The sequence below is a fragment of the Cavia porcellus genome, unplaced genomic scaffold (genome assembly GCF_034190915.1).
Source record: "Cavia porcellus strain 051 isolate PalLab524CR breed Dunkin Hartley unplaced genomic scaffold, mCavPor4.1 scaffold_12, whole genome shotgun sequence".
NCBI classification, from domain to species: domain Eukaryota; kingdom Metazoa; phylum Chordata; class Mammalia; order Rodentia; family Caviidae; genus Cavia; species Cavia porcellus.
In genome coordinates, this window is record NW_026947495.1 from 17,428,912 (window position 1) to 17,454,336 (window position 25,425).

The 25,425-nt window shown below is 38.4% G+C and overlaps 1 protein-coding gene across 9 annotated transcripts in view; it reads left to right on the plus strand.

Moving 5' to 3' along the window:
* CUNH2orf76 (chromosome unknown C2orf76 homolog) overlaps window positions 1-25,425 on the plus strand; it is a 232,752-nt gene that overhangs the window by 134,547 nt on the left and 72,780 nt on the right. For 7 of the 9 annotated variants that reach the window (XR_010050765.1, XR_010050766.1, XR_010050767.1 and 4 more), the window contains one exon: window positions 17,202-17,346. Coding sequence is in view for 6 of the 9 variants with exons in the window: in XM_013142386.3 (XP_012997840.2) it covers window positions 17,202-17,346 (145 nt within the window). In the remaining 3 variants the exon portion in view is untranslated. Of the gene's footprint in view, window positions 1-250; window positions 342-3,876; window positions 4,035-17,201; window positions 17,347-25,425 lie in introns of those variants that run through there. The other 2 variants (XM_023561114.2, XM_023561115.2) reach the window with 2 other exon arrangements.

Genomic DNA, 25,425 nt, shown 5'->3' on the forward strand with positions numbered 1-25,425 from the left:
CGTTGGTAAAGGACAAAGTGGGATGTCCAAGTATGAACTGTCTCAGTCAGAGTTCAACCAGAAAAGCAAAACCAGTAGGAGAAAAAAAATGCATCTGTGTGTTTACAGACACAGGCAGGTACACACACACACACACACACACACACACACACAGGAATTAGCTTCCTTGATTATGAATGCTGATTAAGCAAATCCGAAGCCCAGGCTAGGAGTTATGAAAGACCAGTTTGAACTAAGTTTGTTATTCTAGGTGATGGACAGAAGAGAACTGAGGGAAAGAAAGAGAAGTTCGCATACTGGAGTTTATCCTGGCTGGCAGACACATCACAGAGCCATCCCAGGTACAGACTGCAGTAGCGAGAGTCGCACAGGGTGCCAGGCTTCCTTCCCGGTGGTGCGAGGCTGAAGAATCAGCCGTTTTCCCTTGATGATCAAGGGGACTGGGCATTGTGAATCCAACCGGTTGGACTCTGCTGGTAGAGGTATGATCCCAGCAAGTCAGAACCATTGACACTGAGTCTTCTGATGGCAAGAAGCGAATATGTTTATGTAATTGGAAGTTGGGACATTAGCAGTTAGGGGTAACTGGTTTAAATCCTGACCCACTCGCTGGTGCCAAGTGCAGGGGGTTCATCCTGCAGCTCTTCCTCAGTGAAGAACTCCTCTCTGGCATCATGGTAGGGAAATGCAAGGATCTGTAACAGGATTGTGAACCTATGGCATGTGTGCTGCAGTGAGCTGTTTTATCATTGAAAGTTCTGTTTCTGTGTCCTTCGTTTAATGTATGAGTTGTTTTTCTAAACTAAAACTTCACTGTTCAGGTTTATTGTAGTGTTGGCACTTTGTGATAAATGAGTGGATTTTGGGTTGTACTTTGGGTGCTTGGACTCTAAAAGATTCGCCATCACTAATCCACAACGTCACTTCCTACTATATGTTCAGATACAGAAACTGCAGCAATACATTAAATTGGTTTGGGGCTGGGGATTTAGCTCAGCGGCATAAGTGCCTGCCTTGTAAGTGTGCGGTCGTGAGTTCAATCCCTGGTACCAATAAAAAAAAAAATTGGTGTGAATGACCTTTTTCACTGGGTCAAGATAATTTTCTACCATGCTTTTTGTTTGGATCTTGAGTGTCCTTTAAAGACTCCTGTAATAATGGCTTGATCTTCAGCTTGGTGTTGCTAGAGGTGGTAGAGAAACTGAAAATGTTGCCTAGTGGGCAGATGAGTCTTGAGGATATTCTTCAAGGATATTGTAGGACCTTGATGCCTCTCTCTCTCTCATTCTCTCTCATTCTCTACCCATGAAGTGAGCAGTTTTGCTTTGCTGTATACTCCTGCCATGATGTGCTACCAAAGCAACCAGGTCAACCCATCATGGACTAAAACTTCCCAGACTGTACACCGAAATAAAGCTTTTCTCTTGACCAGCTCATCATCTCATGTGTTTGTTCTAGCAATGGAAAACCTACTAACACTTCCCAACTATGAAGCCTGTTCAAGCCTCATTAGTTGAATCTGAGTACCTCTTCTCATGGGGCCATGAAGTGACTTGGTGTCAGTATGCACAGAACTATGAAAATTTGACTCCCCTTTCTCAGGTTCTCCAACATACTTGGATGGGTGTCTAAGATTTTAGTCCCTTTAGGGCCGGGAACTGTGGCCCACTCCTAATAATTTTTCTATTTAGAGCAGATATAGGGGTAAAAGACAAGGGAAGGGATCAGGGGAAGTGAGAAACTGGCCCTGCTTCAGTAATCAAGGTGTGTTTACTTTCAATCTTAAGTAGTCTGGTGATAATTCATAGGTCAAGCTAATGGGCTTTTGATTCACACAAAGATGTATCTCATTGCTGACACTATTTGTTTCAGCTTTGGAGACTCCCCTGTTTATCAGCTGCAATTACCTTGCCTTTCAATGGGTTCCATAGTGCTGCCATATTCTTTCGTTTTCCCACTCAGGATGGAGGGGACAACAGTCCAAGGCTCACTGGGCAGCCTGTTTCAAACCTATCTTTTGCTACTGTGGGAATACTTCAAAGCTCAGGGGCATCTAAGGACTCCTGAGGATGTGACCCCACTTGTCTAGTGCAGGTGCACAGTGGGATACAGTTACATAACTATACCACAACTTAATGCCATGTGCTGTGAAGTCATCCAGCCAGCGGGGTCCTGAGGGGGCGCCACAGGAGATAAAGAAACAACTGGACACATAATTAAAGGAAAGTTGCGACTGGGTGGGATGCGGCCCTCTGATGGAGAAGCAGTGGTACAGTGTTGGCCCCAGTGTCTTTATTTATACACAGAAAAGGGGAGGAATCGTGCCACAGGGTTTTAAGTGCAAGGTTTCAGTGTTTTGCTGAGAACACTGAGAACAGAAAGCCAAACATTTTCAGAGCTATCTGTGCTGTAATTAACAGGGAGGACCACCAAGGCTGGACACCTGCTGATAGGCACCTGAGCTAGAGGCCAACTTGTTTACACCATCTGTCTCTGTCGTTCCTTGGACCAGCTTTGCTCTAGTCCCAAGGAGATCACAACCTCTGGCTCAGCTGTGGCTTAGCCGCTCTCCACAATTTAGCCCAGACTGTGGGAGACCACTTTAGTGACTCCCCTTGAATGCAAAACAATTATTGTGACACTGATTATTTGGAGACTTATTTTTTTCTATTGATATGTAGAGAGCTGGCTATGGTATTTTTTTTTTTAATTAGCCCTAAGTATTGGTTTTTTTTTTTTTTTTGTCTTTTTCCTTTTTATCAGTACCAGGGATCGAACTCAACGACCGCCTGCTTGCAAGGCAGGTGCTTATGCCGCTGAGCTAAATCCCCAGCCCCATGGTCCTAAGTATTGTAAATAAGGTTAGCCAAGGCATTGGTATATAATCTCTAAAGCCAACAGACAGTCTTTTTTTTATATAGTGTTTTCCGTATAAGATGTAAGTATAAGATATGAATGAACACAGCGAGATGTTAGAGCCATTAGCTCTAAAAGTGTTTACTGGGTATGAGCCTCAAGATAAAGAGGGTATGACTTTTTAAGGCACAGGAGTTTATATATCAAAAACTAAAGCGACAGCCTCCCAAAACAGTTTTTTTGTTACCTTAGATTATGTAAATTGATCTTTTTATATATCTTTTTTTTTAAACCGTGATTTTTGCCATCTTTACTGTCACTCATCTCTGAGCCAGCCCCCTTTTTTATTAGATGATAAATTTGGGAGAGGCATAAGATCAAGCCTTTGTTCACACATCTTTATGGGATTAGATTTAAGACCCATTGGCTGTCCTTAATTTAAAATATGTTTTGGTGTTTTTACTCTTGCCATGGGTTATATTGGTGGTGGTAGATTAAAATTAACTTGCTGAGATTATAATGATATCTTATTATATTATGTATATTATATAAAGTTATATTTCAAATACAACTTTTTAGATAATAAAAATACTAAAAAGAGGATTACAATACTTAGATGACTGAAGTCGATAGTTGGGACTACAATATAGATAAACATGCATGCTCTGGTCACAACACTGCAGGAATGTAAATATGAGCTAATGACCTGTATAAGAATTATACAATAATGACACAGGATGTCCTTTTGCTTTTGCTGTTATGCTCTTGCACGTTGCTGTGCTCCATGTTGCCTGCTGTTGTTGCCAGTGTCTTACTGGGCTGCATTCTTTAACCAGAGGACCTCACCTGTGAAAATCTCGATTATCTCCGGCTCCCCAAGCAGGCTGACAGCTACTCATTTGCTAGATATTATTGAATGTCCCTCACACCCATTCTTGGCCAGGAACATTTGCTGCTGAATCTTAGGGAATCTTCTCATGTCTTCTAAAGCCCACAAAACCTTTGTCTTTTCTATTCCAGGAAGCCATCATCCCATTGTTGTCACCAGCTGTCAGGATCTAAAGAATCTGAGATTTTACCCTGCTTGCAAACTGACAAGTCTACTGGCAGTTCACTAGATGCTTGTAGAAGTACACAAAACGTGGACTTGAGACAAAGGACTATATTACTTACGGCATGTGAGCATAAGCTTGTTAAAAGGAAAACTAGACAAAATTTAGCAGAGTTTATTTCAATAAAGAATGATTCGTTAATTGGGGAGCAACAGAAAGTGATTCAGGAGCTCCACTTTAGCAGTGTGAGCAGTAAGCTTTTATAGACTAAACATATAAAAACAAAGAGATGTCATTCAATTGACTACACTAGATGTTTGGTTTATTAGGGTACAGTATAATGAAGCATTTGCTTTTATTTGGATGTTTATAGGATGTCTTTGGAGGTTTATGGGATGTCAGCTGGTTGGCTGGTTGTAGTGGGCTGAGACTTGTGGTATGCTGTTTTTGATTTTTGCTTGTAAGTTAGTTACAAGGAATGTTTCCAAGTTAAAGTCCTCGTTAGGTATATAAGAGTTGTGGTTATACAGACAGTTTTAGACTGATCACTTCCTTCTTATTTGTTTTAACAAGCTTCATGTTTCTATTAGTTCATCTCCCTTTTTAAGACCCATAGAAACACTGATGAGTGGCCCCAATGTATGCTGCACAGGCAGTGGGCTTGTGCCATAATTATAGCACCACATTTGATAGTTCAAATCTTAATGTTGGCAGAAGACAACTGGGTCAGAGACAAAAGCTTCTATTATTGGTGGCACAGCCAACAACACGACCTTCTTGTCTGACGTTCTTCTTGTCCCGTAGTTCCACAGTCAGTGCAGAATGACCAAGGTGTCACAGCTGTGGAACTCCCAAGTTTAGGCAATCCAGATTCTTCATAAAGACCTTTAAACAGCTTTACTTTGGAGGGAGATATTTATCTTTGTATACTGGAGAGTTAAACAATTTGTCTTCTGTTTTAGTGGGGGGTATGAAATCTGTCTTGGTGGGCTGCTCACTATACACTTATCTTTGAAAGAGTTAGGATAAAAAGCATACCTGCTCATAAGACATGCAGAAATGTAAGAGCCCCTTGGAAAAATGTTCTCCAACACACAGTACAAGAATCAACATTCTTCCTGATCATGATGGATCAAAAAATAGAATTTATATTCAGTACGCCTTGGAAAAGAATATGAAATGTCTTCTACTCTGAGTAACTGATTTGAAGATAACAATGCACAATGTATATACCATTATTACCCCAATTTTTGTGTTTTGAAATTTTATTTTCTTTTCTCTTCAAAACAAAATAAGGTAAAATAAAATAAAATAAAAGAGAGCTATTTTTTCCAAAAAAGTAAAGTATCAAACATTTTGGAAGACTCAGCCAGCCAGAATCATTTTGTGAGAGTCTTACATACCTTGAGCAGAAACAGCAAATGCTGGTTCAGTGTATGCGCCTTAAACTGAAGGTTTGTGGAATAGCAAGTATTGATATTCAGTAGGTGGTAACTCCAGGTGGGAATACTAATCTCAGGGTTAGTTGTTTAAGCATTGCTTTGACTCACCCATAGGGATGTCCAGCTGTCGAGGTCATTGTGCAGTAAATTAATGATAGAATAGAAAAGGATATGGGTAGTTGTCAGATTTAGCTAGTATTTATTTTGGAGCTGCTGTGTTACTTAAACCAACAGGTGAAAAAATTTTTTTAACTGTTCTAAAAAATAGTTTAGGTCAGAGACTTTAAAATCATTCATAAATTAGTATGTCAAAAGTATCTTTCTCAAAAATTTTATGTTAGTGAAAGATGATCAAACTGATTTTTTAGTATAAGCTACTTTATTCTGTAATATGAAACTAAGCTAAAAAAGACCAAGAAGTTATCAAATGTTTAATCCTCACATGGTCCTTGTTTATAATTTCATATTTTAAAAATCATGCTTTTGAAAATATTTAAAGCAAATTTTTATAAATTTTTTCCTTTTTATTATAATGATCATTTAAAACAATTGTTACCAAGACCCACTTTTAGAGCAAACTTTTCTGTGTAAAGGTTAAAAAAAGATTAAAGTAGAATTAACATCTTGCTTTTAGTTATAGTCTTAAATGTGAATTGATTATAATTTGTCATTGTTTTAAACTTTAAACTGAAATTTTATGTAAAGTTATTAATTTGCCATGGTTTACTTTAAAAGATGAACATTTATCATTTACCTATCAGCAGTATTCACGCTTCTGAGTATTTTTAGGAAGGATAATAAAAAAGTATGTAGGTTCCCCCACCATCACTAGCCTTTTCTTAAATAAATGACATATTTGAATGATATTTACTAGAACATAAGAATGACTTATTTCAAAATTATTAAAGGCAATTTCAGAATCATTTGCATATTTAGTGACTTTTCCTCCTACCAGAGCTCTATACTTTTTACTTTGTTTGTTTGTTCTTGAGGTCTTGCTGTGTTGTCAGGCAGACCTCAAACTTCTGGGCTCAAGTGATCCTCCTGTGTCAGTCTCTGGAGTACCTGTGACAGTAGGTGTTTACCACCAGGTCCAAGTTTACTTATATTTTTCTATCTGGTCATCTGTACCAATTTAGTTACCTCACATAGGAGAACAAAAATATTTTGTACCTTTATTTGTTTACTTATTCTAAAAAGAAGGCAGTGGCCTCTTTGACCTATAATGTTGGTTCTTAAATCCAGAGGAAAATTAAGCATTTAGGGTGTATTACAAAAATATTTTTGTGTATTCCTCGAGCTGTGCTTTGTTTTTTTGTCTTTTTATCGGTACGGGGGCTCGAATTCACGACTGCCTGCTTGCAAGGCAGGTGCTTATGCCGCTGAGCTAAATCCCCAGCCCCGAGCTGTGCTTTTTTGTAAGCTGTGCCTTTTTCATAGTGTTAAAACTGGCTTTCAAGCCAATTACTCATGAGAATTTGGGTTTTATAGTATGTATGTGGTAGTAGTATGAATGTATGTGTGGTAAGATCTTGCTGTCTTGTAATGGCTGTTCTTAACTCCTGGGCTCAAATGAGCCTTCCACTTCGGCCTTCTGAGTGGTTGGAACTGTAGAGGTATATACCACTAAGCCTGTTACCACTTTTCAGTATTTGAAGCAAAAATGCTCTTGACCTTTTCCCAAGAGAATGGAACCCAAAATAAGCTAAGTATTAGAAGTTTTAAGAGTAGGAAAAGCACTCAAGGACCAAAGCAATTAACATGGAGAAGATCTCTACAATGAGTGAATGTAATATCACACTGGCTAGCCTTCCTCAGTACAACCCGCAAGTATCTAAAAAGTGGGGTGTATGACCCAGGCTACTCACTGGAATTTATTCCAAAAGCAATATTGTGCGTACTTCGTTGGTCATTCTTGGACATTGCAGAGCGCTGAAAAATTTGAGTCTCCCGGTGCTCTCCTTCCCAGCTGAGGTCAAGCAAGGCAATGCTTTGGCTTCTTTCTGTAGCTCTTGTACTGTAAACAAATGTAGCCATTTTTGATAATTTTGCTGATGCTGATGCCCCTAAATTTACACACTAAATGTAATGCTAGTGTGCTGTCAAGTGTCCTAAAGTGGCAAATGGAGAAAATTCATGTGTTAGATAAGCTTTGTTTGGACAAGTTACAGTACTGTTGGTTAATGAATTGACCGTGAATATCAAATAAAATATCTGTAAACAGAACATGTGTAACATGAAGCTATGAATGATTGACAAAATTGTATAAGCAGAGGCTCCAAGGAACCTCTGTGTTTCTCCTGGGAGCAATAGTTTAGAATTTTCTAATTCACTCTTCACAACCAACTTTGTAGACCATAACTACTGTTACAGGCAGCTGAGTTAGATAGAAATATTATAGGCAGTCAGACAGGGCTTGGTCCTTGAAAGAGCCTATACCGGAGACAGATACCTCCCACTGTAGGCCAGACCTCAAGAAAAAGATCAAACAAATACACCCACATCCTAAGGTTTGATGTTCTAAATAGGTCTCTATCACCCTGAGGAAGCCAGGAGTCACCACCCCAACCCCCTGCAGGAAATGTCACTGTGTCACTGCTCTTGAAGCATGCATGCTTGCTATGTGATTTGCTTCCCCATTTGCCCTTGATTTTACCTGAACAATTAATCTTAGTGGTTAACCATAATACTGTCCCACCTTATGCCCACTTTATGATTTCTCATGTTTTCTCCACTTTGGACCTGTCTCACCTTGGGGTTTTGCTCTATCAAAGTCCCTAAAAAGACACTAGGGACCCCTTCTGTCTCTCTCCCAGACAGAACCTTTCTTTTTCCAGTAAATATATTCTGCTCTTAATCTCAGTTTTTCCTAAAATTCATTCTTTGATTTTAGAGAACACGAACTCACCTCAGACATCTAGTAGGTTAGGAGGGAGTTCCATTCCCGTGTATCACTGTGAATAATCAGAATGAACTGTAGTTACTTTTCTTAAGTTGGTAGAGATCAATCTAAGGTCAGCAATCAAGTATTTTGGGAGCACAAGTTTGTGCTTATTGTAATCCTAACCTCTGAGGTTTTATGTGATATGCTAGTTTTTTGCCTCAGAAGACACCTTGCTGGTTTCTGGCTTTTTTTGTTGGGAACTAAAGGGGCCAGGAGCCTGATTAGGAAGGAGCATAGCTGGGAGGGTTAGGCAGTCTGGTGGCAGCTTGTCCTGGCTTTCCTGGGTTGTGGATTTCTACCATGTACTCTGAGTACTGGGGGCCGAAGGCCCTTGCAAGCTAAAGGACTGAAGATTCCCAAGCCATGAGCCCTCCTTTACTATGTTGTCACCTGAGCCAGAAAAGCGGCCCTTAATTCCTAGTAAGTCCTGGAAGGGAACACTGGGCAGCTCTGATGCAGGGATAGTACTGGAGAGCTGGCTGAGTGCTCCATAAGGTACCAGCCCAAACTTGTTTTTTAGGTAGAGATGTTTATAGACCTTTCTAAGCCCTAAGTGATTTTACTTTTCAAAGCCCTGCCCTATATTATATTATTCAAATATACTCATGTCTCTCATTAAATTGAACCTGTATGTAATTATGAAGAGAACTCAGTTGTTAAATATTAATTTTGATTTAAAAGTGTTTTGACATTTTTTTTTGTCTTTTTTGAGACGGGGTCTCACTGCAGTACAGGCTGGCCTTGAGCTCACTTTGTAGCCCAGGCTGGTCTCGAACTCGCAACGATCCTCCTATTTCAGCCTTCTGAGTGCTGGGATTACAGGAGTGAGCCATCATGCCCGGCTGTTTTGACATTTTGAACAAATATGTTTTTCTTCAGGTCTCAAGCTTTTTTCTTCTTTTTTCCTCCCTCTTCCCCCTCTTTCTTTCTGCTTTTCTTGTTCTCTCTTCCTCCTTTCCTTCCTTTTTTTCTTGGGATTCCAAACTCTTGAACATGTTAGGTAAGCATTCTACATAGCCCTTAAGCTTTTACCCAGGCCCCAGTTTTCAGTATTACATTTTTCTATTCAGGAAAAGGAAGAATTCAGATTTTCCTCAGCCTCTGATGGGCCCGTGTCTGGGTACAGAAAAATAAACCACACAGTTCTGGTGACTTCAATATGGTTGCAGATGTAGCTCAGCCAGTGGGCAGAGGCTGATGACCTCAAAAGTGTCTTGCAGAAGATGGTCCCTGGGTTGAGTCTTGAAGCATGTCAATGTTGCAATGTGAAGAAGGTAAGGTGGATGGGGCTTGGAGACAAGCCAGGGGTGAAAGGCTTGATAACAGTGTGGTAGTTATGGGAGCCATGAATTGCATTGTCACTGGAGGAGTGTGTGAAAAGTAGGTTATAATGATGACAAATGCCATCCAGGAGTCAGGGAGCGGCTGAGTGTAAGAAGCCATTTGTATCATTTTAGACAAGTTCAGACTTCTTCTGCACATATGACCTGCTTCTGGTGGTTCTTACTGCCAAACACTGGGTTGATTTGGTATCTGTGAGTGCATATCAGGAGTATAATCACATGGTTCTGGGTATTGAACCCAGAACCTCCTGCATGCCAATCGTGTCCTATGTGTGGGGTATTTTAATTTGTATATGACATAATTTACTTAAGTATTTTTCATCAATATTTTGATAGTCTGATTTCATAAATTATTAGAAACATTTCAGTGAAAGAAAATATTCCTGCAATGCACATATTTGTGTACATATTCTTTCTTAAAATGTTTTTGTTATGAGAAATTTCAAGCATATACAAATGAATTCAAGTCCATTTACTCACCATTTGAGATGAGGCCCAGTGAGCCAAAGATAAGTTTTTGGGGTCAGGTGAAAGACTTATTTGATAGTCCTGCAGAACCAAGAAGATAGCAAGCTGGTGCCCAAAGAAAGCCGTCTGAATCTAGCCTAAGTTTCATGTTCCTTCTCTCCTTAGACGCAGGGGAAAGGAGGCTTAGGAAGCCTGGTATGAAATGCTGTGGAAGCTGGTGGTTGCCAATCTGTGTCATGATGCTCCTGTAAATCTTGAAAATAACAGTTGCTCTTATTTTGGCATCTTCATCTTTGTTGATGAAAGAGAAAGATCTAATTAAGGAAGTTTGGAGTAAATCAACTTTTTGCTACCAATTTCTAGCAGATTCTGTAAAAGATTAACATATCTACATGCAGAGTTGAACAGAAACAGTCTGACCTAAAGGTAAGATAGTAAAGGAGACAGAGACAGTACAGAGACAGAGGGCCAGAGCTTTGTCACTCTGTTTTAGTTACCATCAGCCCTACATAGGCCCAAATGAAAAGTTTGCGCTCCCAGCACAAGCAGCCTTCAATTCAAGTTCCTAAGAAGTAATCTAGGTGATCATTGTCGTAACTTACTTAAGGAACGTACTTGAATGGTGTCATCCACAGCAAACCTGGGGGACTAACGATGTATTATTTGGCTGAGTGACCTCAAAAATTATGATTTTTCAAGTCTGCTACAAGCAGAAAATGTTGGAGGGTTTGCTTAGGTTTCTCCTTGGTTATAACTTGAATTGCCTCTTTCATACTAAATTCTATGTAATGGGGAGTTTATTTCTGTTGTATATTACTTTCTATTGATTTGTTTTACTGTTCAGTGTCACAGTTTACATTACTGATTTTTCCATTAACGTGTTTGGTATTGGAGTTTGTGAAATTATGATACTCGTATGAATTTATTCATGTGTGGCTGTTGCTTTAGAATTTGTACGGGTGCATGTGTGGGGAGGCAGTGGGTGGTGGGGATGGTGTGTAGGGCCGTGTGTGTGCTAGACCAGCCCCCTACCACTGAACTACCCTCCTACCCTCTGTAATGTGTCTCAGTAATTGGAGCTGCTTCTTTTTTCCTTCTATGACTTTGTTGGTAAAGCTCATAAGTTCAACCAGATGGATTTTAGAAATGTTTGTATCAGTTTCCCCAAGCATCCTTTGTATATTTTGATTAGGATTTTATTCAGTTCATAGATTTAGGAAGAATTGCTTTCTTTATAATTGTAAATTCTTCTCCTTAAGCATATTGTCTTTCATTTATTGAAATTATGTTTTGTATCCTTAATACTTTTACAATTTATCCATGACTATGATTGTTTGTTTTTCTTTCTTTGAGGAATGCCTTTTAAATTTGATCAAATTTTTTAAGTATTTCAATCCTTCTGGGAAAATGCCTTATTTATAATCTATAATAGGTTTGTAAGCTACCTTCCTATGCTAATTTGCTTTATTTCCCACCATCCATAAGTCAAATTAGATCATGATGTCCTTCTGTAAGAAGCTATTGTTTAGGGTTATGTTATGATGAATTTCTGAGGAATATGAGAGTTAATTGTTGGTCCACATTAGATATGAATGAAAAGCTGGAGTTTTATATAAAAAGTTCAACTGTTCTGACACAGCATCTGGGCAAATTTTTATTAAGTGACAAAAACAGACCTACAGTTATAAAACAGTTTTATAAGGCATGCATCTGCCAGTTTGCTGGGTCTTCTTGGTGGGACCATATTTTATCCATTTCACTGTGCCTGAGAATTTATCATCTTTATCTGCTGCTTATATGAGGTGCTTTAATGCTCAAACCTATTTATCCCAAATAGGATGATAGTAATAAAAGCAGCTGCTATTTACCGAGACCCTCCTATATGCTTGGCACTATCTTAAGAGTTTCACATATGTTGTTTTCTTAAATTCACTGAAGGACTTTTGAAGGAATTCTCATTCTACAGATCAGAAAGCTGTAAATAAGAGGTAGAGTTGGGCTAGAGATTTAGCTCAGTGGCACAAGTGCCTGCCTGGCAAGTGTGAGATTGTGAGGTAGAGTTTATAGTTAAGTTAAATAAATATATACAGTTTAGGCTCTTTGGAGCCTTGGACTGTATTTTAAGTTTCCCAGGGTGTGTGTGTGTGTATGGGGGGGGGTTACTTGTAGGGATTAGCATGTGAGTGTAATCTGGGGGTGAGTGGAGGCAGAAGTAGTCCTAGCTGTAGCAAACCTGTTGATACTGTTGACATAGCCCAGGCTTTTATAATACAGTGCTTCATTCTCAGGAGCTATTCTCCATTAAGTACGTGAACATGTTTTAAGTTATTATAGATGTTCACTGAACTGCATTATTTGGTAGATTCCAGGGTCACATTTTCTGAGGACCACTATTAAGCTTATAAACCTCTATACAAGCTTATAGGATAAATCATTATTTTTGGGGAAAATCTTTTTTCAGGTCTTTTAGAACTACTCATTTAATTATCAATAATATTTTACTTATAATTACTAAGTATTTTTATATATTTAAATAGTTGGACCCTTTACTGATGTACATAATATGCTATATATTCTTTGAAACTTAGCAAAATATTTTAAGTATAACTTTCAAAAATCTGCATAGTTGCCTATGTTTTAAAGATACAAATATTGAATTCCGGGAGAACATGGTGGACAGATAACAGCAGCCACAGAGGCTCTCTAAGATTGCCAGCTTAGAATCCAGGAATGGTGCGATGTGAGGAGTCCTAAGCAAGGGGAGATATAACCTGCCAACCCAAGAACAAACTAAGCTGAGAGAAACCAACTGGAAATGCAATCCTGATTCTATAACAGGAACAGATAAAATCTCATTGCGGAAGCTGGAACCCGTGCCTCTGGAAGCCACGATTTGAATTTCCCACTGCTGCTGCTGTGTCCCAATTGGCACAGCAAGGAGAGAGATGCGAAACCTCTGAGAGCGGGAATCAGCAAACCAAACGGAGTTGAGAGCAGGACTGGCAGGGAGCCCTGCATCGACCTGCAGTGAGTGAGAGGAATGGGACCCTTTCATAGACTAGGAGGCTCCAACAGAGGAAATTCTTGGATCGGGCAGACTAGCTGGAACAGGACGCTGCAGTGACTTTAGTCGCATATTCCCCTCTCAAGCGGGATTGGTGAGGAGCATTTGACCTGGTGACACCATGGACTAAGATCCAGTAGGCTAGCCCAAACCAGGTCCCAGCACCTGGAGGTATACCCTAGCAGAGAAGCCTTCAGTAGGTTGACTGACCTGGAGGGGCGGGCCCAGCAGAGGCTGCCCAGGTCTGTGTCTCCCTAGTACACTGTAGTGGTGGGGAACACCTAGCTGACGGATTCAAACAAACTGTAACAGACAAAGAGAAAAAAAAACTGGGCCTCCTATATACACTTGTATGGAAGGAACAAAAAAGTATGGGAAGAGGGAGCAATAAGAAAGGGTTATCAGTTCCCAAACCTGAGAACACTGATCTAGGAAAGGTAAATGCAAAGGAGAATGAACACAGAAAACATGCAATATCAGACAGGGCACCAACAGACATAAAGCGATATCTCCCGAGCCTCATAGACAAGTTCAAAATTAAAGTATTTAATGAAATAAAGCAAGAAATAAGTAGAATAGTTAGAGAAATGCTAAGCATCGCCCAAGAAAAAACAGATGATGGAATGGATGAACAGGAAAAAAGGGGAGAATTGTTTGATGGAGAAAATAGAGAAAACATAGAATACATGAAGCAGGTTCAAAGAGATTACCAGGAAACTAAAAACTCTATTGAAAGCTGGCATAACAGCTTGAAAGAAACTAAGGATAGATTATCTGAACTGGAGGGCAGATTTGTAAGGTGGAAGCATGAAATGAAAAACTTCTTAAAAACAACAAGAAAACAAACAGCAATAATACAAAGGCTAGAAGATGATAAGAGGATCTATAACTTAAGAATTAAGAACATAAAAGAAGAAGTAGGGACACAAACAAAAGCTATTCAGAGAAATAATCCAGGAGAATTTCCCTAATTTAGCAAAAGGTAAAGATACTCAGATATATAAGGCATACAGGACCCCAGCCACCTACAACCCAAACAGAGCTATATCTAGGCATATAATAATCAAAATTCCAGAAATCCAGTATAAGAACAGAATATTAAAAGCTGTAAGAGACAAGAAACAGACCACTTACAAGGGAACACCCATCAGAATTACAGCAGACTTCTCGGCACAAACCATCAAATCACGAAGAGCATGGGGGGAAATAATTCAAGCTTTGAAAGATAATAACCTCCAGCCAAGATTGACATATCCTGCACAACTGTCCTTAGAAGTTGATGGAAAAACAAGGTGCTTCCAGGATAAAGAGGAACTAGGGGAATTTGCAACCACCAATTCAACTCTACAGAGAATACTGCAGCATATTCTAAAAAAGGAAAATACCAAGATCCCAGAAACAGTGGTGGAGAGGCCACAATGAATGGAGCAGAAAGCAAAATGAAGAAGACAAACTGACAACTAATGACAGAAACAGCTCAACAGAAATGAGGCAGAGAAGGTTGAATGGTAGGAACAGCTATATTGGAGAAAACAAGACATCATAATAGCTGTATCTTATTGGATTTTATTATATGTGATAATATAAGCAAAAACTTTTATAGACAAGGAGCTTATACAGAAACCATTGTTCATTTTCTGTTAGTTGATTCTAAATACCCTGTAATACTGTCATTCTCTTGAACGGTTTTACATTGTCTTAATATATTTGATGCTACAGTATACAAAGTTATACTCAAAGATTTCAAGGAAAAAGACACTATGGTAACTACTTATATGTTGGGATTATCTTGTGATGAAACACTATTTTGCTTAAATGGTTATGTTTTGATCTGCGCTGTTCTGTTATGCCCTCTTTTATCTCAATCTCCTTTTTTATTATTTACTTTTTCATTTTTATCCTTTTAATTAAGGGAAAAATAAATAAAAATAGCAGGATATATTATAGCAACCCACCTTGATTTCCTATTAACTTGATTTGAAACCCTGTATTGCTCTCACCATCTTGTTTTGACTGATTTCCTCTATTCTGTTTTGCTTGATAGTACCAAGTTCGAAAGTATAGGCAACAACTATGAAGATAATAAGATTCATTATGACGCCCATTCTGGTTGACTATTATCGTCTTTTGAAGTCTTCTAATGTCTCCAATGTTTTGGTTTTATTGGTTTTGTTCCTTACAGTTTTGTTCAGTTTTATTATAACTGATGATATAGGCAATTCTTTTTAAGATAGCAAGAGGCATTATAGTAACCATTGTTGATCACCTTGTATTTTGTTTTTACATTATGTATTATGTCCATTCTTTTGATTTGACTGACTCTGTCCTAGTATGTCACATTTGGTTTTACTCTCTTCAAAAAAAAAGTAATAAGAACTGTGGGAGTAATAAAACCCAAAATGTATAATTGTCATTGTACAAAAGAGAGGAAATGAAAGTGCTCCAAAGGATATAACTGCATATATATTTAAGTGTATAAGATAGGTAACCATATTACTAAGTTTTATTGGATCATTGAACAGAACTGTTTGCAGTCTCACTGTTTGAATGTACACTCTATATGCTTTAATTTTGTAACCTGAACAACTTTTTCTAAGATAACAGTATGTAATCTATTAACTAGTGATTTCCTACTGTTTATTTTTTCTGAAATTCTGTATAACTTGTACCATTTTTCTGTTTTTTTCTCCTTAAATAAAATTTTTTTAAAAAGATACAAATATTGTATCATGCTACCTAGTAGTAGGTATATCATGCTACTTTCAACTTAGCATCTTTATTAATTGTGGTATACAATAAGAGTAAGTATGGATAGTACAATTTAAAGATGCAGAAGTTCTTTATATATAATGCATAATATTTGTGTGTAACTTATACATATCCTTCTGTATACATTAAGTCATCTCTAGATTATTTATAATATCTAAGAACTACATGTAAGTGCTATGTAGTTAGTTTTTATACTGTATCATTTAGGGAATAATGACAAAAAAAAAGTCTACAGGTTTAGTATAGATGCAGTTTTCCCCCCAGTATTCTCAATATGCAATTGGTTAAACCCATAGATGAAGAGCTCATGGAAAAGGAAGGTTGACAGTATTAGGAAAAATAATACCTGTGATACTAATAAACACAAGATGTGCAACCTTATTACTAATTGTAATTCAAAATAATGATGAGATTTAGTACTTGTAACACAATGAGGTCTGACAATATCTAGTGTTTTTAAGAATACAGAAAGTGAGAGCATCTAATGAGTGAAGATGGGCATCCCGATGGATAACACTCATGACAATTTCTGATAGTGATTTTCTGATAGTATTTCAGGAAACATGGAATTAAATTGATGCTTGAATCCTGGCTCTATTATTCATTAATTTTGTGACCTTGGACAGTTTATGTGGTCTCTCTATACTTTTGAAATGGATATAATCCCTCATGGTTTGATAAGAGAATTAAATGATATAACATTAACAAACTAGGCCTAATACCTCATTTTAGGAAGAGATACATATATTCAGCTTCAATAATGTAAAAAATGGATAATACATGGAAGATACATATATTAGTATTGACATCCAGCAGCGTTATGAGATTAAAATGCTGCCTGTTGGTAGTTGATTCTGATATGAATATACTTTTATCACAAGGTTAAGTAGGAACCCAGTGACATGGAAAATCCAGAGCCATCCTGTGTCTTCCATTTATCTGTGTTTGGATGCTCTGGTCTCCTCTGTGTACATGTGCATGTACTGGTCTGTGTCTTCTGTTCATCTTCTGCGCTGTCAGTTTTCTGTAGGCCACAACATCTGTGAGAGTGACAGAGCTCTCTGGGATCATTGTGGTTGCAGGAGCATAATCTTGAGGCCCTGTGGATACCCTAGAATCTGGCCTCCATTTGGGACTCAATCAGTAACCATAGAGTACAGAAGAAATCAACGAAGTACTGAAGAGCTGAGAGTGGGACTGCTGAGTAGTCCCTTGTTAATGACTGTGAGTTGACTTAATTTGTTCTTATGTCTTCTGCCACAGGCAATCCTTCACATGGCTGCTGAAGAAGTGACCATTACAGTTCGTCTCATTCGTTCATTTGAGCACCGCAATTTCAAACCTGTAGTGTATCATGGAGTTAATTTGGACCAAACTGTAAAGGAATTAATAGTATTTCTAAAGCAAGGTATGAGACATTAGGATCATTTTCTTTTATTAGTATTTTGGAAAAATTGTTGGCTATGATATTAATAGTCTTTTTAAAAAGCCGGGCATGATGATGCAAGCGTCCTAATCACACCATTCTAGAGGGTTGAGTTGGAGGATCCCGACCTTGAGTCCAGCTTGGGCAACTTAGTGACTTGGTGAGGACTGACTCACAAACTAAATTAAAGGGCTGGGCTGGGGATGTAGCTCAGTACGAAGGCTCTGACTTCAGTCTCGCTCTTCTCCCACCATGTGCACGTGCACCTGTGCAGATGCAACAATAAAAGTACTTTGGAACTTGAGCTAAGTGCTAGACTGGCTGCTATTCTGGGCCTTCCTTTATTTTTATTTTATTTATTTATTTTTAATTTTTGTCTTTTTGGACAGGATCTTGCTATGCAGTTCAGGCTAGCCTGGGGCTCACTTAGTAGCCCAGACTGGTTTTGAACTTGCAGTGATCCTCCTGCCTCAGCCTCCCAAGTGCTGGGATCACAGGAGTGCACCACAATGCTGGCTATTTTGGGCCTATCAACTTGTCAAACTTTCTCAATGCATAGCATATGCATCTTCACAGGTTGTTGTTGCTGTTGTATTTGACTTAAAGAATAATTAAGACCTAAGAAGGAGTGTAGTAGAGCTGATTGTGTTACCTAGCTGGGCAGAAAGGGAGCAGAATCCTGAATAGCAGGGAAATCTGGAGAGGGGTTGGGTGATCTAGGTCACAGAAATGGCAGCCATTCTAGCAGTGCTAGTTTATCACTTTGCACTTAAAGAGTTGGCAAGAAATTAATCTTCATTTAAATACGTGCTCCATGGGTTTCTCCCTCTGTTTTTTCATTATTGAAGTGTTCCAATCGTTAGCATTTGATAAAACATACAGTGCAGCTTTTATTACTTTAATTGAAGTACGATTTATATGCAGTGCCTTGTAGATATCTCTGTTTGTGGTCCCATGGATTGACAAATGTATCACTTTAGTCTGACTTAAAGTTTTTTTTTACTTTCAGACTTCAGAAGAGTTGTAACTATAACATCTCTAGATATCTTTATGCAAATTTCTCCAACTTTAGCATATGGCATCCTTGGTTTTTATCCTTCTCTTTTCTCTTCCGTTTTCTTTTCTTTCTTTCTTTCTTTTTTTTTTTTTTTTTTTTTTTTTTTTTTGGTACAAATTGGGATTCAAATTCAGGGCCTCGAGCTTGCCAGGCAGGTCCTGCACCACTTAGCTAGATCCTTGGCCCTCCTCATCCCTTTTCTCTCCTTCACTTTCCTCACCACTTCCAACACTTTATTTAGTTTTTCTTTCTGGGTCATTTAGAAGTATGTTACTGACTTGATTTCACCCTTACCCCCTCAACATGTCAGTGTGTATTTCCTCACAATGAGGAATTCACTTTCTGTTATGTAATAAAGTTTAATGATCAAGCTTAGGAAGTTGACATTGTAATGGTACAGACCTCATAAGGATTTTAATTGTCCCAGTTAGGTCTTCATTGTAAGAGAAAATCTAAAGTCCTATGTTGTATTTAGTTCTTTTCTTTTTTTTTTTTTTTTTTTTAATTTTATTTAAGGGGAAAAAGAAAAAAAAAACCAGAAAAAGGGTACAAGAATTTCAGAAAAAATAAACAGGAAATCACTAGTTAATAGATTACCTATTGTCATCTTAGAAATAGTTGTTCAACTTACAAAATTAAAGCATATAAAGTGGACTTTCAAACAGTGAGACTACAAACAGTTTTGTTCAGTGATCCAACAAAACTCAGTAATATGGTTATCTATCTTATATACTTAAATATATATGCAGTTATATCCTTTAGAGCACTTTCTTTTCCTCTCTTTTGTACAATAATAATTACATATTTTGGGTTTTATTACTCCCACAGTTCTTATTACTTTTTTTTGAAGAGAGTAAAACCAAATGTGACATACTAGGACAGAGTCAGTCAAATCAAAAGGATGGACATAATACATAATGTAAAAACAAAATACAAGATGATCAACAATGGTTACCGTACTGCATCTTGCTATCTTAAAAAGAATTGCCTATATCATCAGTTATAATAAAATTGAACAAAACAGAACAAAACCAAAACATGGGAGACATTACAGGACTTTAAAACAAGATAACAGTCAACCAGAATGGGAGTCATAATGAATCTTATTGACTTCACAGTTGTTGCCTATACTTCTGAACTTGGTACTATCAAGCAAAGCAGAATAGGGGAAAATCAGTCAAAACAAGATGGTGAGGGCAATACAGGGTTTCAAATCAAGTTAATAGGAAATCAAAGTGGGTTACTATAAGGTATCCTGCTATTTTTATTCTTCCCTTAATTAAAAAGATAAAAATAAAAAAGTAAATAATTAAAAAAAGGAGATTGAGATAAAAGAGGGCATAACAACAAAACAGCGCAGGTCAAAGCATAACCATTTAAGCAAAATAATGTTTCACCACAAGATATCTTGACATAAAAGTAGTTACCATAGTGTTTTTTTCCTTGAAATCTTTGAGTATAACTTCGTATACTGTAGCACCAAACATCTCAAGACAATGTAAAACCATTCAAGAGAATGACAGTATTCCAGGGTATTTAGAACCAACTATCAGAAAATGAACAATGGTTTCTGTATAATCTCCTTGTCTATAAAAGTTTTTGCTTATATTATCACATATAATAAAATCCAATAAGATATAACCTGTTAAGACCAATGGAGACAGAAGAATAAAAGCTTAATGGGACTTCAAAACAAGATGATGTTAAATCAGCCCAAGCTATTATGATGTCTTGTTTTCTTCAAAATAATTGTTCCTACCATCCAACCTTCTCTGCCTCATTTCTGTTGAGATCTTTTTCTGTCATTTGTTGTCAGTTTGTCTTCTTCATTTCGCTTTCTGCTCCATTCATTGTGGCCTCTGCACCACTGTTTCTGGGATCTTTTTATTTTCCTTTTTTAGAATATCCTGCAGTATTCTCTGTAGAGTTGAATTGGTGGTTGCAAATTCCCCTAGTTCCTCTTTATCCTGGAAGCACCTTGTTTTTCCATCAATTTCTAGGGGCAATTGTGCAGGATATATCAATCTTGGCTGGAAGTTATTATCTTTCAAAGCTTGAATTATTTCCCCCCACATTCTTCGTGATTTGATGGTTTGTGCCAAGAAATCTGCTGTAATTCCAATGGGTGTTCCCTTGTGAGTGATCTGTTTCTTGTCTCTGATGGCTTTTAATATTCTGTTCTTATATTGGATTTCTGGAATTTTGATTATTATATGCCTGGGTATAGCTCTGTTTGGGTTGTAGGTGGCTGGGGTCCTGTATGCCTCATACATCTGAGTATCTTTACCTTTTGCTAAATTAGGGAAATTCTCTTGGATTATTTCTCTGAATAGCTTTTGTAGTTCACTTGTTTATGTCCCTACTTCTTCTTTTATGTTCTTAATTCTTAAGTTATAGATCCTCTTATCATCTTCTAGCCTTTGTATTATTGCTGTTTGTTTTCTTGTTATTTTTAAGAAGTTTTTCATTTCATGCTTCCACCTTACAAATCTGCCCTCCAGTTCAGATAACCTATCCTTAGTTTCTTTCAGGCTGTTATGCCAGCTTTTAATAGAGTTTTTAGTTTCCTGGTAATCTCTTTGAACCTGCTTCACATATTCTATGTTTTCTCTATTTTCTCCATCAAACAATTCTCCCCTTTTTTTCTGTTCTTCCATTCCACCATCTGTTTTTTCTTGGACGATGCTTAGCATTTCTCTAACTATTCTACTTATATCTTGCTGTATTTCGTTAAATACTTTGCTTTTGAACTCGTCTATGAGGCTCCGGAGATATCACTTTATGTCTATTGGTACCGTGTTTGATATTGCATGTTTCTTTCCTCATTCTCCTTTGCATTCATCTTTCCTGATCAGTGTTCTCAGGATTGGGGACTGAGGACCCTTTCTTGTGCTTCCTCTTCCCTTACTTTTTATTCCTTTCAAACAAGAGAGTATAGGAGGCCCAGTTTTTTTTTCTCTTTGTCTGTTACAGTTTGTTTGAATTGCGCCGGCTAGGTGTTCCCACCCCCTGCAGTGTACTAGAGAGACACAGACCTGGGCAGCCTCTGCTGGACCCGCCCCTCCAGGTCAACCTACTGAAGGCTTCATTGCTAGGGTGCACCTCCAGGTGCTGGGATCTGGTTTGGGCTAGCTTACTGGGTCTTAGCGGCATCCCCCAGGCCAGGCACTCCCCATCAATCCCGCTTGAGACAGGAATATGTGACTAAAGTCACTGTAGCGTCCTGTTCCGGCTAGTCTGCCCTGTCCCAGTATATCCTTTGCCGAAGCCTCCTACTCAATGGAAGGGCCCCCCTTCTGCTCACTCACTGCAGGTTGATGCAGGGCTTCCTGCCAGTGCCACTCTCAACTCCGTTTGGTTCGCCGATTCCCTTTCTCAGAGCTTTCGCATGCGTTCTCTCTCCCTGCTGTTCCGATTGGTATGTAGCAGTGGCAGCAGGAAATTCAAATCGTGGCTTCCAGTGGCGTGGGTTCCAGCTTCCATGCTGAGATTTTATCTGTTCCTGTTATAGCACCAGGATTGCGTTTCCAGTTGGTTTCTCTTAGCTTAGTTGGTTCCTGGGTCAGCAGGGTACATCTCCCGCTGCTTAGGACTCCTCGCACTGCACCATTCCTGGGCTCTCAGCGGGATATCTCAGAGAGCCTCTGTAGCTGCTGCTATCTCTCCGCCATGTTCTCTCGGAAGTCATATTTAGTTCCTTTTATCTGGACTATTTGTCTAGCTTTTGTTGTGTTTTATCATCTTACCAAATTTGCGTGGAATAGGCTGTTTTTTAGAGTGCTCTTCTGTTGGGTTTCTCTGGTGTGTTCTCATAGCTCAGATTTCAGTTCTGCTTTCTGGCAGGAAAAATCATAAAAGTGATGCTGGTGTCTTCTCAGTTCATCACATCAGCCTGAGTCCCATTGTGAGGGTAACATATCAATTAACTAAGGTGGTGTCTGGCAAGTTTTTGTAGTAATTGAAAAGTATCTTTTAGTGATCTAGCCTGGACTACATAAATCTCCTGTTATTTCTCAAACCTTTAGGGGCAAGTTTAAGCATTCTTTGGTGAAATAATTTCGGAAGTTTTCTTTTGTGTGTGTCTTTGACTGCCCTGTAGTGGGCAGTGTCCTGAATCTGTTCAAAAGATTTACCTCTCATGATTATTTTGACTTGGTGAGCCAGAAGTCACATAATTTCAGATCAGGTGCATAAGTCGATGAAGACACACTATAATATTTTCATGTGTCTTTCGACTACAAGGCACTTGGCAGAAGCATTCACTCAGGATTTCACAGAGGCCTATGTAGGTGTCTAATGAGTAACAAAACGTTTTGAATCCTTCTTCAAAGCTTTGCATGTCTTCATACTGACTCTGTCTCCTTTGCTACCTTAACCTCTGTGTCAGATGATTTCTTTTCAGCACTGCATGTAAACATTTAATCACTTAGGAATGTTTGTCTGGAATTGGTAGTGAAGATTGATTTGCCCTAAACATACTAATGTCTCCACCATGTTCAAATTGGAAGAGACCAATATAAGAACTGAAATATTGTCAGTGTTTACAGGAGCATCACAACCATCATGTATCACGATGTCATGTTTTGAGCACAGGAGAGGTGCATGGAAGGCTCTAGCCATCAATCTTTTCCTATCCCAAAACTATCTCTATCCCTTTGCCTAAGGATAGAAAAATCTTAGAACTTAATGTAGTTAAAATGATTTTTTAGGGTGCTCACTTTCTATCATCTTGTTTTGCTAGCATCTTCAATAAATCTTTTTCTTTGCCCCAACAACTTGTCTTCAAGTTGTTGGACTCCTTTTTGAGCAGTAACAGATTGTGTTCTGTATCGAGTCTACTTTATAGTGATTATTTAAAGGATTTCATAGAACAAAATTATTCATAAAGGAACTACTGGGTTACATATAGCACATAGATTTTCTATTGGGGTGTTCTTATATATAATAGGAAAACAGTACTAAGAGATAATGTAGGAAAAACATATTTTTCTAAGTTCTCACGAGTTCTTATTGTAAGGAACCTCAATGACAAAAGGCAGATTAACAAGAGGAAAACAATTGATTAGCAAGTATATTCCATGTATGTATAGGAGCTGTCCTGGAATTCATTCTCAAAGAGAAGTCTTTTCATTCCAGCTTATGTAGCCTCTGTAGGAGCAGAAGATTTTTAGAGAAACGACAAAGCAATGACAAAGGACTTTGGGTCTTTTGAAGTGGCAATTCAGTGGAGGGAACAGATAAAGCTAGTTAGTGAAGCTGTCTGATGTAAACACTTCTGCTGTGACCTGCAGGTGGGTAGGGTTTAAAGTTGTCTTTAGTGGTTAACCTTTGTTCTCCTAGGCAGAAAGGAGAGGGGGAGTAGCCTGTGTTCAGCTTTTAGGCAAGTAGAAAGAGGAATGAGAGCCTTTCTGCCTGTCTTGAATGATACTTAGGACAAAGAAGAAAGTGTTGGGGTGGCATGTCATGATCTCCCACAGTGTCTGTCACAGAATGACCTGCTTTCAAGAGGTTATCAGCCAAAGCATATTTAGGTTTTGAATTGAAAACGATTTCCTACATTAAAAAAAATTGTGTGTCTAAGGGTCACACTGTTTCTTGTTGTTGATACAGCAAGTACTGTCATTTTCTTGGTACAGGCACGACAAATTTCTCTTGAAGTCCTTGGGGAAAGGAAACATAATTTTCAAGCTGCTATCTAGGCAGGGGAAGCTTCAGTCTCTCAGGGTTGCTATGTTCTTTTTATCTCTCATATCAGAATGACTTCCTAGCAGTATTGGGGGACCCATCCAAGCCAGAGCAAGGCTGCCCAGGTCATTCACCTGTGAGATAACCATGTCAGGCATGTTTCAGCTGTGCAGGTGGGGAAGTTTGTTTTACTGACTGTAAAAAGCGAATTTTATGAATAGAGACTTTTTTGAGCAGCAAGTTGTTTGTCAAAGCTTACCTTTGTCATCTGATTGGGGGTCCTGTGGAATGTTGAAACAACTTTGGTTGCCTGTGTGTTTGCATTTTGTGAATTGTGTACAAAACAAAGATTAAATAGTTTGATAGCAAGGAATTTGCTGAAATACTAATGATAACTAATTAGGTATGACATGAAGAATTTTACTAGGCTATCTCATTTTATCTTCACACTATCCTTTTACAATAGGAACTATTATCCATTCTACAGGTGAGCAAACTAAGCCATAGAAAAGTGAAGAAATTTGTCAAAAGTAACATGGCAAAAAAAAGTATAACTTCAAATCAATCCAGGCAGTTTAACTATAAGATTTGTACTCTTTGTATGTGTATGTATTTTAATCTGAAAAAATATTCTGAATCTAATGGAATGAAGGTGAAACATCATTATTTCCATTTATTTTATTATTAGCATATATTTGCAATGCATGGTGTTTACATTCATTTTAAGGAGTTGGTTCACTTTATATTTTCTCTGCAGAAGTGGATTATGTACATAGTCCACAGTCAAAGAAGGGGAGCTATGCTCCTTTTTAGGGATAAAATATTTGTATTGTTTATATAGACCTTTTCTACATGGGAGATTGTATCAATCATTTTAGTAGTTTGCTCAAATTGTTCTAGCTTTCAACATTGAGAATCCTTTTATTTGGCCTCTTTGGCATATTGGATAGGCACGTGTGTGTGTGTGTGTGTGTGTGTGTGTGTGTGTGTGTGTGTGTATGTGCACACTCCAAGGATGCTCCAGGCTCACCTGTGTATTTCTTGTTCCAGGCCTAGACACCTTTGGCTGACCAGTGACCTTTATTACGAACGGCCTGTGTCTAGATGTTCCCCAAAGCCTCATGCTTTTTCAGGGGTGGGGCTTTTCAGAGGTGGTTGGATCTAGTGTGTGTGATGCTGGGATTGATTCATGGTGCAGTTCTAGGGTCAAAGGCACTAGGATTAACGGTGGAAGTGCTGCCTCCTGTAAGTACCCTGTATAAGATATAAGGGATAGAAAGAGCCATGGTTGTCCTTTGTCTGCTTTGCAACCTTCTGCC